This window comes from Alexandromys fortis, unplaced genomic scaffold (assembly GCF_014885135.2).
Source record: "Alexandromys fortis isolate MF-2015 unplaced genomic scaffold, M_Fortis_MF-2015_v1.1 scaffold_184, whole genome shotgun sequence".
Classification (NCBI taxonomy): domain Eukaryota; kingdom Metazoa; phylum Chordata; class Mammalia; order Rodentia; family Cricetidae; genus Alexandromys; species Alexandromys fortis.
The window spans coordinates 2,490,277-2,508,196 of NW_026068125.1; the positions used below are offsets into that span (position 1 = coordinate 2,490,277).

Genomic DNA, 17,920 nt, shown 5'->3' on the forward strand with positions numbered 1-17,920 from the left:
CAGGGGAACTTTTTACACACTTGTCAATGAGGCAGTGGAGTGGAGAGTAGACCCAGGAATTGGTTTGGGAAGGTTTTAATGTCTTCACCTACACTGCAGTTGCAGCAGTCTGCAATGAGGACATTCATAAGAAGTTATTGGCCACAAGAGATCTTGATCCCAGTAACAGTCCTATCACTGACCTCACCAATCTCCTGGATGCCCTGCTTGCAGACAGGCGGCACACTGATGATACTTCCAAAAGCCCCCAAGTAGATAGATCTTGCTGAAGATGCAGTAAATCAGGCCATCTGTAACATGTCTTCCCCAGGAAAAACCTAGGACACAATGCCCCAGATGCAGCAAGAGATTTAATTGGGAAGAGAGGGCAGATCACAATCTGTTAAAAGACCTGCCCCTTTCAACTCCAGGCAGGATCCTCCTCAGCCCCTCCAGTAAGAGGAGGTTCTAGTAATCCGAAAATCTATTAGACACTACTCATTTTTCTATACTCCCCAATGCTGACCATCTATCTTGATGAAAAAAACAGAGGCTTAGTGGATATGAGTGCAAATGTCACTATATTAACAGAAATGGAGGCACTCTGCTTCCTGCATTGGAAATTTAGATCTGGGCATTTTATTATTGGAGTAGGAGGCCAAGAAGATTTAAAACTTACAACCTGTCCGGTCCACTTGAAAGACCTTGATAGCAACAAGGGAGCCATTCACCCTGTCATTTCCAAGGTACCTAGAAACCTTTGGGGCAGAGACATTCTGGAGGATATTGGTGTTGTCCTAACTGCTGATGATAGAGTTTTTTTTTTTTTGATAACATTCAGGTCCATAAAAAGATAGGTTTGGCAAATTGACCTTAAAGTATGAGTGTTGGTATGGAGAGCATATGAATGAGAACCAGATAAACTTGTCTTCCCCTTTTCTTTAAAGAATACCCAGTCCCTCTGGGCAGACTCTATCTTATTCCAGGAAATAATTGCAGGATTCACAGGAACTGCTGATAATCACTTGCTAAAAACATAAGATCTTAGCAGGGCTCCCTACATTTCCAATCAAGATACAACTCCACGCAGTCTCCTACTTCACTCTCATACTTCATGCCCCCCAGAGCTTTTCAGATTCCAATAAAAACAGACATGGTATTCTTATCCAGTGCTCTGGATCCAAAGGTGTTACATATGTTAGTCCCAACCCTGGTTCTATTCAACTGGGTGAATTGTTGACTTTCCACAAAGTTCTAGTGGAGTGCCAGATTGAGTCCAATAACACTTTTTTTTCTGACACCCAGCATCCCAAACAGGCAGTTCAGGTGCTAGCCTTTTCTCAAGTCAAAGACACACTGATCCCCATTACCTGCACTATGCTGCTCATACAAGATGTCTCAAATCAGGGGACTGAGTTTTGGTACCTGTCACATATTAGAACTCATTGCAAATTACCAGGATTATTGACTCAAGGAAATGAGGTCACAGAGAGCATCATATTAACAACCAACATGGATCTCCTAGAACAGGCCAGGGCTCTTAATCAGAAGTTTCATCTATCTCTACAGAATTTGCATAGATTGATTCCAAAATTAGCAGTTTCTCAATGTAAACATTTGTTTGGTCATATACTACTTGTGCCTCTCTTGCCGCCTTAGGAATGCTTCAATGCACAAGGTTTAATCCCTGGGGCTTGTTGTCTAATGGCATCTGGCAGATAGATGTTACACACTATGCCCCTTTGGGCAATCTTAAAAATGTTCATGTAATAATAGACACCTGTTCCTCCTTTCTGCCCTTTGTCTTTCTGGAGAGAAAGCTGTCAATGCTATCAAGGCCTAGTCTATCATGGTAGTTATGGGGGTACCTTGGGCACTTAAGACTTATAATGACCTTGCCTATGCCTCTCAACAATTTAATAACTTTCTGAGGTCCTGGAAGATTTGCCATACCATTGACAGCCCTTCTGATCCACAAAGATGTGGAGAGAAACAGTAGAGCTCTTAAAGAGCCATTGGCCAGGACTATCTTCCCAGTAGTTAAGAGAACTTTCTCAGTGTTGATAAAAAGGGACTCAGCCCAGCTGATAAACCCTGGGCATCTTTGTAAGGGAACACACCCCTTCTGCTAGTTGGACAGAGAGATACTATCTCCCTCTAATGGCAGCCTCCAGTCCCACCCCCACCCATTAACCCATGGGAGAAAGTATGCTTGTGTTTTTCCTTAGACTATCACAACACCAACACAGGTCCTGTAAGAGATGTATACCCAGCCATGGATTAAGCAAGGAGGGAGTAACCCAAGATGGGCAATACATATACTCCCCTTTCTTGTTCTCACTGTCCCCCAAACAAATGGATTTATTAAAGGCAGAAGTTATGACCTTTGAGTCTTTATTATTTGAAAAGATCTGACATAATATAAAAAGGCTATTTGATTCTTCCAGGATGCTCACATATACATTAATTGGCAGGTGGTATTGTGAATCCTTATTCTCTTTAAATGTCTCCTGCAACAGACAGCAATTACGGTGAATCCTCAGCTGTTAATGGCTCTTAGACATCCTTCTTGAAGTACTCCACAGGAGATAGTGCTTCCCAAGTTATCTGTAGTTCAAAAGACTACCCTAGTTCCTCCTCCCTGGCAGCTCTCCAGGAGTGAATACTCTTCTAGGGGTGGAAGACAATGATAGGTAAGAGCTTGTTTGGCAGGCCAAACTAAGACAGACATAATCTAATTGCTGAGCCCTCCTCAGGTGGAATCAACAAGGACTGAGCAAAAATTCTAGCTCCCCCTGAATGTTCATGTAATAAATCAAAAAAGTAGATATGTAGAAAGATAAGGCCTACCAGACCAAGATGAGCAAACCTGAAGTCAGCCTGAGAGTCTAGCAACAGATGCTGTCAAAGATTTCGATTGTGCCTAAACAATGAGGGACAACCATGTGATATTAATGGATTGGAAAGCCTGGGTGCTGGGGGGGGTACATAAGCTTTTCCCCATTGTTAAATAAACGAGTCGAGAGACTCGTTTCATATTCCCTTCACCAGACTCCCCACGTCTGTATTTGTTGACATCTCACCTTTTCACCTCCTCCCCAAAGGAAGACATTAGCTCCCCCCCACACACACACACACTACAACAGTTCAAGAGTGGGTTATAGTATCAGAGTCCTGAAAACAGTACTCACCAAATGCAAAGGAGAGGAGGAAACAGGCTTTTCAGGACAGTGGAAGACAGGTTGGCTCCTTCCTGTCTTTACTTTTCTTTGGTGAGATATAGGAAAAGGAAGGCTTTCTCAGAGAACTAATTCACATTCTAGTTCTATCATTCATAATCATCAACCATATTCCTGTACTGAGAGCTGTAAGAATTGTTCCTGATGTCTAAAGGACACATACCCATGCTCTTGAAGTAAGTGAAGAGTGGCAGCTGTAGAGTCAGTGGCATGATTGGGGTTAGAATGCCCTTTTTCTGTTCCTGATTGTCAAAAATCCCTTTACTGATGTGACCCAAGCACCTTTGAATAGTACAAGGATCCTCCTTTGTACCTTTGTCTCACCCCAGCTTCTGCACAGGCCCTCCCAAAAGGTTAGACCTACTGACAGACATCTTGATCTATTTATACATCTTTCTCCTTGAACACATTGCTGTCCACATCTGTGCTTCTCATTGCTTTTTACCTAGTAATTGTGCAGCCCTTACTTTCACACCTCCTGACTCCAGACTCAGCCAGCTGCTTTGTTGTTGTTGTCTATTTTCAAATTATCATCTGTGCCCATTTCTATTGGTATTTTGTTCACTATTTTGAAGGAATTGCTGTTGGCAATTCTATCTTTCTCTCTAACTAGTAATACTTTGTGAAAAGGGGCCTTGTGATTGTATCTTCAATCTACAGCATCCCCGGAATGCCTGTTGAATTAGTATCTGTTAAAATCCATCTTCTGAAAAAATTAATTGACTATGACTTTTGTAAAATTTTCAAATTCCTCTGACATTTTTATAAACTTTATGTGTAACTGTAGATACAAACTCCATGTGTTCTTGTAGGATACTAACCATATCAAAGAAATTCTTGGTATTATTATTATTTCCATAAGATTATTAAGACTCAACACATTTATATACATAATTATCATGTGTGCTGGTAATATTCCTACATTTAAAACAGTGTTACCTATTTATAAACTGAAATGTTAAAGCTATGGATAACGTAATGCCCCTCTCCTGGGAGCTTACAACAATGGAAAAGAGAAGGTAAGTCAACATATCAGTGTGATTAAAGTCATCACATGCACAAACACAGAAGTGGTAAAAGGCACCTACCCAGATTAAATAAAATAAAATAAAGCCTGGAAGATTACAAATAAAGTCATCCATATCCTACTTCCTTCTTGTATGACACAACAATCTTCTTTGAAAGTTACAATTTAAATGCCTCTGATGGATAAGAGAATTTGATTTTGTTCCAAAAAGTATTTGGAAAGAACAAATTGGACTTGGTGGGGGGAGTTTTGGTTGAGATTACACAAAGGTGCAAGGGTGGATCTGGAAGGAATGGAAAGTCATTATGATTGGGACAAATTGTAAGAAATTGCCAGATAATTAGTGAAATGTTATATTAGAGAAAATAAAAGAAATGTTTACCTGACTTCTGGTGCTGTTGATCTGTTGATGTGGATACCTAAGCATCAGTGCTTCTCATGAAATGTTCTCTGACGGGTACAATATCAGTGGAACAGATATTCACACCTGCATTCTGCTATAGGACTTGATCCTACATAGAATTTCAATGTCTGTCCAATAAACTTAAGTCTGTGAAAAGTCCCATTCAAATGAAAAGAGTTTTGTCAAATCTCAGAGAATGAGTCAGCATGCCATTGCGGATCAGTTAGTGAATGATTAAGTTTGAATTTTACCAAATATCCTCAATATTTCAAAGATAGATAAAGACCAGTTATCTGCAAATTGGTGAGTCCACAGTTCTTTAAAACATTAAGTCATCTATCATCCCTCAAGTCCCTGTGCAATAGGTAAAGATTACTGTTCATCCTTTATAGATAGAATATTTGAAATGTAAAACAGCATAACCAAGGGCAAAAGGAACTCAGCGTCATGATTAAATAAAAACTCTGAATTTTGAACAGCCAAGCTTGGCAGAGAAATTTTTCACATTGCCATTTTTTACAAAACACAGAAACCCAGGAGGGGGCTTCTTAAGAAGGAAATACAAATTTTAAAGCAACATGAAAGTCATTTAATGCAAGTCATAGGCAATCAGCTAAATTCTCCCTACTCTTGCCTGCAAGTAGGTAGCTGTCAGACCAGTAATTGGGTGACTTGGAATGACCTAAAGAGATTATTTGCTGACAGCAGTGAGCAAGACGAAAAGAACAGCAGGGAGTACCTACACGCTGTCATCTGTGCTTCTAAAAAATGGTAATCAGTATTATTGTAAGCAACTCACTCACTTATGTTCTCTAACTGAGGACAGAATTTGATAAACCATTGCAGAAATTTATAATCAACTTAAAGAAGTTGTCCATCTAAGTAAGCATCTTCTTTGCTTCTAACTGCCTTTCTTGGGCACTGGAAAATGAACTGTAGTCCTATGAATGAGTAGGGAGTTCTCTAAACCGTGGCACCATTTCTCCACCACCACTTCCCCACGGTGCTTTCTAGGTACAATATTGTTGACATATTCCTGCAGGTGATTCTCCCTCAGCTGATGAGGGAAACAAAGTAGTTGGGGATTATCATCTCCATTTTTTTTTTATGGTGAAAAAGTGTATATTTAGAATTAGCCGGCTGGGCTCAGTTTAGATGATTCCGATCTTATTGGCAACATCCAGAGCATCATAATCAGGAGCCAACCGAACATACGCCTTCTTCTCTCCGTCGGGCCTTATGAGGGTGTTGACTTTGGCCACATCAATGTCATAGAGTTTCTTCACAGCCTGTTTGATCTGATGCTTGTTGGCCTTGACGTCCACAATGAACACAAGTGTGTTGTTGTCTTCTATCTTCTTCATTGCTGACTCGGTGGTCAGGGGGAATTTGATGATGGCATAGTGGTCAAGCTTGTTCCTCCTGGGCGCACTCTTCCGGGGGTATTTAGGCTGCCTTCGTAGCCGCAGGGTCTTGGGCCACCGAAAGGTGGGCGATGTGTGGATCTTCTTCTTTTTGTGGCTGTGGACGCCTTTCAGCACTGCTTTCTTGGCTTTCAAGGCCTTCGCTTTAGCTTCGGCTTTGGGAGGGGCGGGAGCTTCCTTCTTTGCTTTCGGCACCATCTTGACGAAAAGGCATCATCTCCATTTTCTAAGTGATAAAAGGGAAGTTCTCTGGCTTCTGTGAGTTTTCTAGATCAGCACTGTTTAGGATAGTTGAGACAAGATAGCCTCCAGGACCTCCATTAACAAAGCTATCTTGTCTCAATATATAAGGAGCTTTACAGAGTTTACTAACTGCTCTCTGTCCTTGCCTCTAAAGTAAAGAAGCTTCTAATCAATGAAATGTTGGGGAAAAATCCATCTGTAATTTGCTTTATTGGTTGATGAATAAAGCTAGTTCAGCCTATTGCAATGCAAAATAAATTCAGGCAGGTAATCAGAACAGAGATATAGGGAGAGACTACCTGGAGTCAGGGGGATGACATGTAGTTGCCAAAGGAGAAAGATACCAGTGACCAGTCAAAACTTTATCAGTAGGCCACAGCCTCATGGCAATACATAGATTAATAAAAATGAGTCAATATAAGGTGTAACAGATAACTAAAAATTTGCCTAATCTATTAGTCAAGCAGTGTGGTAATTAATATAGGTTCTGTGTCATTATTCAGCTTTGGGTGGCCAGGAAATGAATGTTTGGGGGTGATGCCCACCACCCACTTCAGATCTCAGTGCGTGTGTGCCCATGAAAATAGCTGAGAGAGCTCACCAGCTGCTCAGCACTCTCTGCCTGAGCAACCAACAGGATCGACCAAATTGAGTCTGCCAGGCATGCACAGGCAGAAGAGCTTGGTGGATCCCATCCACCATACACAGATATTTCCAGGCTGTGCAGTGTTCCATGACAAATTTAGCTTTTACACAGATAAAAATAGTTTATCTGCTGCATGCTCCTTCCCAAAATTGAGGTGGTGAGTGTGGCTCCTTTCTGGTAGTCCCAGAGGTGGCCACAAAGGTACCTCTGCCATAGTGAAAGACAAAGAGAGGCAGAGACAGAGACACAGCAACCCAGGCCAGTGTTTCCACACTGCCTACCATTTTAAAATGCTCCTTGTCAGAAAAATATTTCAGAAATGCAATAGAACAGATGCAGACATAAAAGACCTCTAAACATGACACATTGTGTTCAAGAAATGAAAATAGGCTTGGAAGAGAGAAGAAAAAGTATAGACACTTAAAAAATAAAATTAAAAAGTCCTTAAAGAGACAGTAAAAGTAATATAAAAGAGTAGAGACAGACATAGATTAAAGAAATAAAAGTAAATGAAAAGGCCATGTAAAATAGAAAATACACAGAGTTTGGATTATTTATACTATTGTGTCTTCTTTGAATTTTTTGACTGCAGAGATATATTTAGCAAAAAGTAGTCTAAAAGTCTGTGCCCAAATTCCAAAGTATTGTTTATAAATGAGTTTTTTTTCATTTAAAGGGGGTTGACTGCAAGTGATTAATGGTCAAAGTCAATTTCTATTAAAAAAATTAAGTGGGATATGATATAGAGATGAATACTTTACATTGGTTTGGATTTTGATCTATTGATACAAATTTAAAGTAGATTTGTTACAGTATGTAAATGTGTTTCTACTCTAGGTTAAGGTATTTGTGCTTATGAAGCTCATTTAAAAATATAATGTATAGTTAAAAATACAGATTAATAGCCGTCTATAATAGTCAAACTTGTAGTCATATTAGTTATACTTTCTAAATGTCTAAAGACACATTTCAGATAGATAGCCCTTTCAAAGATCTCTACCATTTCAAAGATCTACAGAATATGGTATTTTAAATGTTGTAAGAACTTTGTCTTTTCTCAACAGTAAGACTTGTCTGCTTCAGGCAGCACCAATTACTCCAGACAGGTTGATGGGCATTAAAGAAACTTATTATAAAATTTGCTTTCAATATGACAAGGCTAGCCATTTGGGAAAAAAACTTTCCTTTCCTGGATTGCTTGATGGTATGCTGTATGAACTGGACATACAGGACCCAAAGAAAAGTGACTGCTAAATTTTCCAAAAGACTAGATGGTTCTTCATTGTTTCTGCCTCACTAAAGAAACTGCCAGACATTCTGCAGGACACAAAAGAAAGCAACTGATTAACTTTGCCATTACAAGGCAAAACAGAACTTCAAACTTTCTGCTTCATGGTTACTACGGGCCTATAAGCTGAAGATGGATGCCCCAACATTGCAAAAGAACTTTGAATGACTGTCCAAGAGGCTATATGTCTCTATCAATTCTGGAATTTTGGAGATTGCACACATTCTGTTTACATAGGTAATATTATATCTGTCTGGGATCCTTAAGGAGTTAAAATCAGATAGTTATAGTTACAGTTTCCCTTAGTTATGATGAACAATAAATAAGGTATGTTCAGGGAGCATGGGGGCCCTTTGTTTGTCCCAGCCACCCCGCTAGCTGTGCCAATTGTAAGAGCAGAGAGGACCTTGTTTTCATCCCATTTGCCCGTCTAGCTTGCACCAGAAATAATCACACAGAAACTGTATTCATTTCAACACTGCCTGGCCCATTATCTCTAGCCTCTTATTGGCCAACTCTGACATCTTGATTTAATTCATTTCTACTAATCTGTGTTCATCACAAGGTTGTGGCTTACCAGGAAAGATTCAGCATGTCTTATTCTGGCAGCTCCATGGGAATTCTCTCTGCTTTCTTCCTCCCAGAATTCAGTTCTGTCTCCCCGCCTACCTAAGTTCTGCCCTATAACAAGGCTCAAAGCAGTTTCTTTATTAATCAATGAAAGCACACAAATACAGGACCTCCTACACCATTTCCCCTTTTCTGTTTAAACAAAAACAAAGGCTTTCATTTTAACATAGTAAAATTCCATATAACAAAACAGTTATCAAGCAAGAATTACAGTTACAATATTTATATCTATTTTATCTTTTATCATAACTAAGGAAAACTCTATAACTATCTATCTATTTTTCAGCTCCATCAAAGACTCCAGAAGGATATAATATTATCTAAATAAACAAGAAATAAGCAATTTCCAAAACTCTACAAATGACAGAGACATCTCGCTGCCTGGACAGTCACCCAAAGTAATTCTGTATAGTTGGGGCATCCATCTTCACCCTACAAGCCCACAGTATCCAGGAGACTTTTTCATGATGGAGGAAATTTCAAAGACAGATCAGGCACTTTCTTTTGTATCCTGCAGAATGTGTCACATACTTTTTCATGAATCAGGAACCCTGAAGGACCATCTCAACTTTAGGCAAGGTTAGCAGTCTTCTCTCTGTGGGTTCTTGATGTACAGTTTATGCATCAGTCCAGGTGAGAACAGTTTCTTGCCCAAATGGCTAACCAAATTCATAAGGAGCCTCTTCAATGCCCATCTTCCTCTTGAAGTAGCTGGTGCTGCTAGGAGCAGACATGTCTCATTGTCATGAAAAGCCCTAAGTTATTAAAACATTTTAAATTCCATATTCTGTAGTATTTGAAAGATATGAAGAATGCCTATCTAACTGAAATATATCTCTATATAGCTAGGAAATCTAACTAATATGACTACAAGCTTGATGATTATTGATGATTATTCATTAACAACCCGTATTTCCTGATTATGCATTACATTTTTAAATCAACTACACAATCAAAATACCTTAATCAAGATCAGAAATAGATATACATATAACAAAATTGACCTTAAATTTGTATCAATAAATCAAGGTTTATACCAATGCAAATTATTCATCTCTATATCATATCCCCCTTTATGTAAGCAAACATTTACAAACAATATTTGGGAATATAGGTGCAGTTTTTTTTTCTCCAAACTGCTTCATGCTCTATGGGGGCACTGTAAATCAGGTCCTTTATGGTGTATCCTTTGTGTTAGGTTCATCTCAGTAAGCAATTGGGTAAGTAATTTTCTGAGGGTGTTTATGGTAACCTTTCAGAAGGTCATGGTCTATCATACAATATTGGTCTATAAACAATCCACAGGGTCTCATCCTCCGTGAAAATGAAAAAAGAGCCTCTATTCGAAAGCATCATATGCTTAGACCCAAATTCTGAAGTCATAATACTTTTATAATATACATGGTGGATTAGCTTAGCAGAAAATACAATGAAAAGTCTCTCTGTACTTAGTTCCTTCACAGTCAAAGAATTTATAGAAAACACAATAATATATAGAATCCAGACTCTGTGGATTTTCTATTTTTGTGTGGCTTATTTTTACTCTATTACTTTATTATGTCTCTTTAAAGACTTTACCTTTATTTTAAGGATTAACTTTATTTTATAACTTTGTATACTCTTTTTTTCCTCTCTCTGAAGCCTACATACATTTATCTAATTCTGTGACCCATTTAGAGGTCTTTTATGTCTGAATCTATCTTTATTGCATTGTCTGTAATTTTTTACTATCTTGAAAAACTTTTAACATGCTAAGCAGCTTGGTTGCAGCTGCTCTGGATGTTGGCTCCACCTTTTTTCAATTTCAAAATGGCGGACATACCATTTCTGCTAGCTCTAAGGCTGCCAGGTAGGAGCCACACTCAGCACTTTACCTCTGAGAATGAGCTTTTTATATGAGTTACAGCCAAATCTTCCACTCATGAAGGCATAAGTCACGAACAATGCCACATCAGTTTGGAGTTATGATTAATAGGGTGGTATTTATTTAAAGGGGAAAAAACTTACAGATCAGCATCCCAGACACCAGCCCTCTGCACAACCAGGAAGGGAGTCTCGTCACCGCCCGAGCAGGAAGTGAAGAGAGTGAGCTGAGGAAGTAGCCGTTTTTTTAAAGGGAGAGAAACCATGCCACAATGGGCTGGTATCTCAGCAGCTATTTGTTGGAGGGGGGGGAAGGACCTCCCACAACACACTCAGAGCACTGCACACCCTGGAAACATCTCTGTGTATGGCGGCAGGAATCTATGATGCTCTCCTGCTATGTATGCCTATTAGACCTGATCATGCCATCTGCCCAGCCAGGAAGAGCTGAGCCACAGGCATGATCTCAGATACTTTCCTCATGATCCCAAGTGGGCACCATGACACCTAGGTCAACAAATGTGCCATAGCTGGAGTTTGCACCAGGGGCAGGGCCCAGGAAGCTTTATTTTAAATGGTGCAGCTTTTTTGTTTGTTTGTTTTGGTGAGTCAGAAAAATCTCTCTGTGGCATTCTGCCAGCAAATGGCAAAAGGCTGTGTTAAACTCTATATTTATGTCTAGAATTACTTTTCAAGCCCTCTTAGTTTTTACGTGGAGTTAGTTGGCCATGTTGGGCAGCCAATCTGTTGTATGGAGATCGGGGGCAGGGGCACTTTGTTTGTCCTGGCTGCCCAGCTAGCTGTAAGAGGAGAGGGGGCCTGCTTTTCATCCTGTCTACCCAGCTAACTTGCACCAGAAATAATCACACAAAAACTGTATTTATTTCAACACTGCCTGGCCCATTATCTCTAGCCTCTTATTGACTAACTCACACATCTTGATTTAACCCATTTCTACTAATCTGTGTTTATCATGAGGTCATGGCTTACTGGGAAAGATTCAGCATATCTAATTCTGGAAGCTCCATGGCAGTTCTTTCACTCTGCTTTCTTCCTCCCAGAATTCAGTTCTGTCTCCCCACCTACCTAAGTTCTGCCCTATCACAAGGCTCAAAGCAGTTTCTTTATTAATCAATGAAAGCAACACAAATACAGAAGGACCTCCTATGCCGAAGGTATAAAGCTTTAGACTGACAAGAATAAGATAGATGATAGAGTATTTTTTTATTTTGCCAAATGTAAATGGACTAAATATTGTAACTATAATTCCTGCTTGATAACTATTTTATGTATCTAATTTTATTGTGTTAAAGTTAAAACATTCCTTTTTTTATTAGACAGAAAAGGAAAAATGATGTGGGATGTTCTGTATATGTGTTGCTTTATTGCTTTATGAATAAAGCTGCTTTGGCCTATCACAGGTCAAAATAAAACCAGGCAAGAAATCCAAACAGAGAGGTAGGGAGAGAGTAGGTAGACATGCCATGTAGCTGCCAAAGGAGAAAGACATGAGCCACAGCCAGGTCTTATCAGGAGGTCACAACATCATGGTGGTACATAGATTAATAAAATGGGTTAATATAAGATATGAGTGTTAACCAGAAATATGTCTAAGCTTTTAGACAAGCAATGTTGTAATTAATATAGTTTCTGTGTCATTATTTTGGTCTCAACATTCAAGAAATAAACAAGCAGTCTCCACCTACAATCATCTCTCTGTATCATCTAGTACCATCACAATCATTATTAAAGCCCACTAATAACCAACCAAAGAGTATAAGATCTTCTTATCATCACTAGACCATTTTAAAGGTATCACCAATTATGGCCTTTTGGTGAAGATTAGGTCATTGTAGTTAATAAGGTTTTATGAAGAGTAGATTTGACATATTTATTCAAATACATTTATTAAAAAGCAAGAGTTTTACAATGTAATAAAAAACACAACTTAGATTAATAAGTACAGCATGCCTTACTTCCAGGGTACTAATAAATGATAATACTTTGGATACCAGCTAATATGCTATGAAGTTATCAATAGTTAAACCACATGTTACTAAGTGAAAATCATGGAAGAACCTAAAGCCAGTTTTGTAGGTAATAATTTTTCTTACTTGTGGTGTTGACAGGCTAAAAATAGAAAAAGCTGTAAGCAGAAGTGTAAGCAGAAGAAATTTATACAGGACTTTGTTTTCCTTCTGAGTTGCCTATGAAGGAAAGAGAGATTTACCATGATCTGTCACTCTGGGCAGATGACTGACTTGTGCTCAGGTGGAATTTGCATACTGAAAGCTGCTTGGGCCCCAAAAAACTTACCAGGCTCTATATAGAGGGATGATCTCACTCTGTGCTGGAATCTAGCAGCTGTTTACCATTTGTGTCATTTTGCAAAGCCTTGACCCATAGCTAATTGGGAAATTCAGTCCTGTGGAGAAAGGTGCCTTGGAAATATTTACAAGAGATGCCTTTATCCAGATGAAAACTGGCCAGGTCGAGAATGTAAGAATCTTCATCATGTACCTTGACAGAAGTTAGAGGGTGCTTGTGGGGAGGAGAGAGCTGTCTGCCACTCATTCACAGAGAATAGTGAGAATGAGAAACATCAAAATTGCTGCTGCCTTCTCCTCATGAACCTGAATGCCTAAGTGTTAAAGAACAAGGGCAGAGTGGGAAATCACCCAAACCTTCATCCTAAGAATGTTGTTATGCCTGCTTATTTCCAGGCACATGTGTAAGTAAAAACATTACTATGTCATTCTACTCAATAGATGAGCATTTGAATACATTCATCATATTATAGTACTCATATTTTCAGACTAGAGACAACACTACTCTTGTGCCATTGACTTATGCACACACCCCTTTTACACTCAAAGGAAGACAGGTCTACCTTTTACTGTTCCAAGCTAACTAAACAGAGTTCTACATCTGTGAAAACAGTCTGTATTGTTATGATGTCAACTTATCACGATGGCATTAAGGATTTCCCTTGCAGTAAAACCACCCCCTCAACTCTTGGATTTCCAGATCTGGAATTGATTGATAGTCATAAATAACATCGCTGGTAATTCCTTAACATTTCTTTTCCTGGGATACATAAACAGAGATTTATGAAAATAAAAAAAATTCAAATGATAGGAAATATTGTTAAGTATTTCACATATTAGTTTTGTTAATTTTTTTGTTTTATTTTTAAAACTATGACTCATGGTGTGGCCCAGGCTGGCCTTAGGTCCACTGTATAGCCTTGGCTATCTTAAAACTTATAGTAACCTCCTGCTTCAATCTTCTAAATTCTGGGTTTACTGGTATAGACCACTACCACCAGTTTTTACTACTCACAATTATAAAATAGGGCAAAGAAGCTTCCTGGCCACCTTGGTTATATACCCTGTCACCTACTAAGAAAATTGTTTTCTAAACACATAACAGCACTTTGAAAAGTGGAATCCTGAGGTGGGGGCAGGGCCTTCAGAGAACAATCTCTGCAGGATGCTCAGAAGTACAAACCTAGGGGGTGTTAGGCAAAAATAATGACTTTAATCATAGTTAAGCCTCTTGATATAGACACCAAAGAAAGTAGAGATTCTTTCTTTTCTAGAAATCATCCTAATTTAAGGAAAGATGACAATAGATGAGGAGCCCACAGGAATTCTCAGTTCTCTTCAGAGCACTGAGTTTATTGAAAAATTGAGTTTATTGAACTCAATCTTCGAATGAAAAAAAAAAAAAAGAAAGCTATTCAGATAGGTTGCAAATGTATTCAGAACCACTCTATCCCATTTTAATAATGCCAAGATTTGACACCAAGTCATGACTATGGACTAGTCTTGTGTTGCCTTTAAAGGTTCCATTGATTTCATGGTGAAGGTTCGTGCCTTTAATGCCAGCACTTGGGAGGTAGAGGCTGGAAAAACTCTATGAGTCTAAGTCAACCTTTTATTCTCCTACCTCCCCGAGTAAATTTCTACATTATGTTGTGTGGTATGATCTCTCTGCAGCATACCTTGCCCAGACCTACTAACATACTTTGCCACTGAACCCTAACATTGCTGACCCTTGACTTTGGGTCTCACCACTTAATCCTAACCCTTTGTATACCCTGCAAACAAAGATCTTATTTTTGTAGCTGTTTTATACCAACAGGTAATTGTAGCTCGACTGTCACCAAACAACCTTCCCTTTGCAGCAGATGGAGTTGCAATTGACCCAAATCATTGACTTATAAATTGTGGGGTGTCCCACACTAACAGATACATCTACAGTGAAATATCTATACCCAAATAAGTCTCAGAGAATATTGCATGAGAAAAGGAGAAAAGGCCAGGCAATGTATGGTGTCACATACACTTAATCTCAAGCTCTTGGGTAGGTAGAATTAACAAAGTAAAAATGGTAATCTTACCAAAAGCAATCTACAGATTCAGTGCAATTCCCATTTAAATCCCAGCAAAATTCTTCACTGACCTCAAAAGAACAATACTCAATTTCATATATTGGGTTAATTCAGCAGCATTTATAATCAAATGTCTTATAGCAGCTTTTGCTCCTTCCTCAGTCATCAAAAATTTAAAGACAATGCAATAGCACACAGTATTCAGACACTCTATTTTTTATCTTTATGTAGCTTTATTTTAACCTCTATTTCTTTTATTTTTATTTTTAATTTTTGGCTTTTTGAGACAGGATTTCTCTGTATATCTTTGGCTGACCTAAAATTCAATCTGTAGACCAGGTTGTCCTTGAACTTACAGATATCTGCCTACCTCTGCCTCCCAAGTGTTGGGTTTAAAGGTGTGTGCTACCACATCCAACTACTCTTTTTTTCTTTTATTCTTTTCTTTTTTAATTATTATTTTATTACTTAAAAAACTACCAATCCAAATTCCCACTTTCTCCCCTCCTCCCACAACCCTCACACTCTGTTCAAGACCCTCCTACCCTACCCCTTCCAATCTTAAGAGAGGGTCATGCACACCATCCTGTGGAAAGTCCACGGTCCTCCCTTGTTGAGATAGGGAGCGGCAGGGCTGCGTCCCCAACACCCCGGCCGCTTGGCTAGCTCATGCCCGAAATAACAACACACAAACTGTATTCATTTAAGAACTGCTTGGCCCATGAACTCTAGCCCTTACAGGCTAATTCTCGCACCTGGACTAGCCCATTTCTAATGATGTGTGTAAGCACCCCAAGGTGCGCTTACCGGGAAGATTCTAGCCTCCGTCCATCCTGGGATAGTGGAGCATGGTGTCTCTGCTCTAGTGTAGAGCTGTCGGGTCTCTCCGGGAGCAGAGCAGAGTCTGACCTCACTTCCTCTTCCACCCAGCATCCTATTCTGTTTACTCCTCCCATCTATGTTCTAAGCTATGAGGCCAAGCAGTTGGTTTATTATAATTAACCAATGACCTTCCTCCATCACTCCCTAATACATCTAGGTTGAGCAAGACTTACATGCCAACAAGAAGCCAGTACATGCCTTAGAGAAAACTCCCAGTGTCCAGTACCTCTGCCATCAGGCTAGACTCTCAGAAAAAAAGCTAAGGAATGGACTGGGATCCAGCCATCAAAGCCATGGCTTTAATCCTAGCCATATTGCTTAGAAAATTATAGATTTATGTGATCAGAAAAAAATGAGATATATAGTAAAGATAGATTCAAAGATGAAGAAAACCTCTAAACAGTTTACTGTGTGTGTGTGTGTGTGTGTGTGTGTGTGTGTAATGGGAGAAAAAAAAGGATAAAATCCTTAAAAGAAAAAAGAATCTACTTCAAGATCCATCAATACTACTTTTGGGTACATACACAAAGAATGATCAATTGTGCCACAAGGACATGTGCTCAAATATGTTCATAGCAGCATTACCTGTAATATCCAGAACCTGGTAACATCCTACATGCCCCTTAACTGAAGAATGGATAAAGAAAATGTGGATCACTTATACAAAGGAGTACTAGTGTGTAATAGAGTAGTCATAACAGTAAAAACTAATGACATTTTAAAGTTTTCAGGGAAATGGATAGATCTAGAAAAAAAAAACATACTAAGTGAGGTATCCCAGATCCAAAAAGACAAATATAATAGGTCCTCACTAATAAATGGTTTTTAGACATAAAGAAAAAAAACACCCTACTATCAAGATTCTAGACAATGAGGGTGACCCTACATAGGAAGTATAAAAAAAGATTTCCTAAGTAAATTGGGAATGTAGGGATCATGTGAGAGGTTAGAAGAGGGGAGAGGGGAGGGGAAGAAAAAGGGAGAGCAGAGAAAAATGCATAGCTCAATAAAAACAATTTTAATATACTATAAAACAAAAGAGAGAGAGAGAGAGAGAGAGAGAGAGAGAGAGAGAGAGAGAGAGAGAGAGCACTATAAGGGCCAGAGGACCGGGACGCCTCATATGAAATTGTGTCCTTTAGACATGACAGGAAAGTGGTACTCATGAAACCTCAACAATATAGTTGCCTAAAATGACACCAATTGACATTTCAATTTCACAAGGCTGAGTCCTAGACAAAGAGCTACAGTCTATTAATAGCTGTTGAAGGTGGAAGAATCAGTTTTCTCTAAGGACAAGCCCCTGATGGGTTATCCAATTCTAAGTCATCAGCCCTAGACACATGTAGGTAAGAACAATATTAAATGTACTCAGTCAGGGATGTGTGTGTGTACTGTGTGCATGTGTGTTTATATGTGTTATGTATTGTGTGCGTATATATCTATCTATGTGTGTATGTGTGTGTATGTATGTGCGTGTATGTGAAGGTAAGGTCATGAATCTAAGAGGGATAGAAGAAAGGTTGGATATGATATAATATACTTGTGTAAGAAATTCACAAAAAATATAAAAGGTTTATATGTTTGAAAAAGATCAAAAGAGAAACCAATTTTCTTTTTTCTTTTCTTTTTTTTATTGAGAATAGGAAAAAAAAAAGTTTCCGCCTCCTCCCAGCCTCCCATTTCCCTCCCCCTCCCACCACTCTTCTACCCCTCCCTGTGCAATCCAAAGAGCAGTCATGTTCCCTGCCCTGTGGAAAGTCCAAGGTCCTCCCCCCTCTGTCCATGTCTAGGAAGGTGAACATCCAAACTGGCTAGGCTCCCACCAAGCCGGAACATGAAGTAGGATCAAAACCCCTTGCCATTGACCTTGGCTTCTCATCAGTCCTCATTGCTCGCC

At 39.2% G+C, this 17,920-nt stretch overlaps 1 protein-coding gene across 1 annotated transcript; it reads right to left on the reverse strand.

Moving 5' to 3' along the window:
• Nucleotides 1–5,750: 5,750 nt before the first annotated feature.
• Nucleotides 5,751–6,270, reverse strand: LOC126490670 (60S ribosomal protein L23a-like). Its single transcript, XM_050125760.1, has one exon. The coding sequence runs from the start codon at nucleotides 6,268–6,270 to the stop codon at nucleotides 5,800–5,802; it is 471 nt and encodes a 156-aa protein (XP_049981717.1). The 3' UTR covers nucleotides 5,751–5,799.
• Between the last annotated feature and the right edge of the window lie 11,650 nt (nucleotides 6,271–17,920).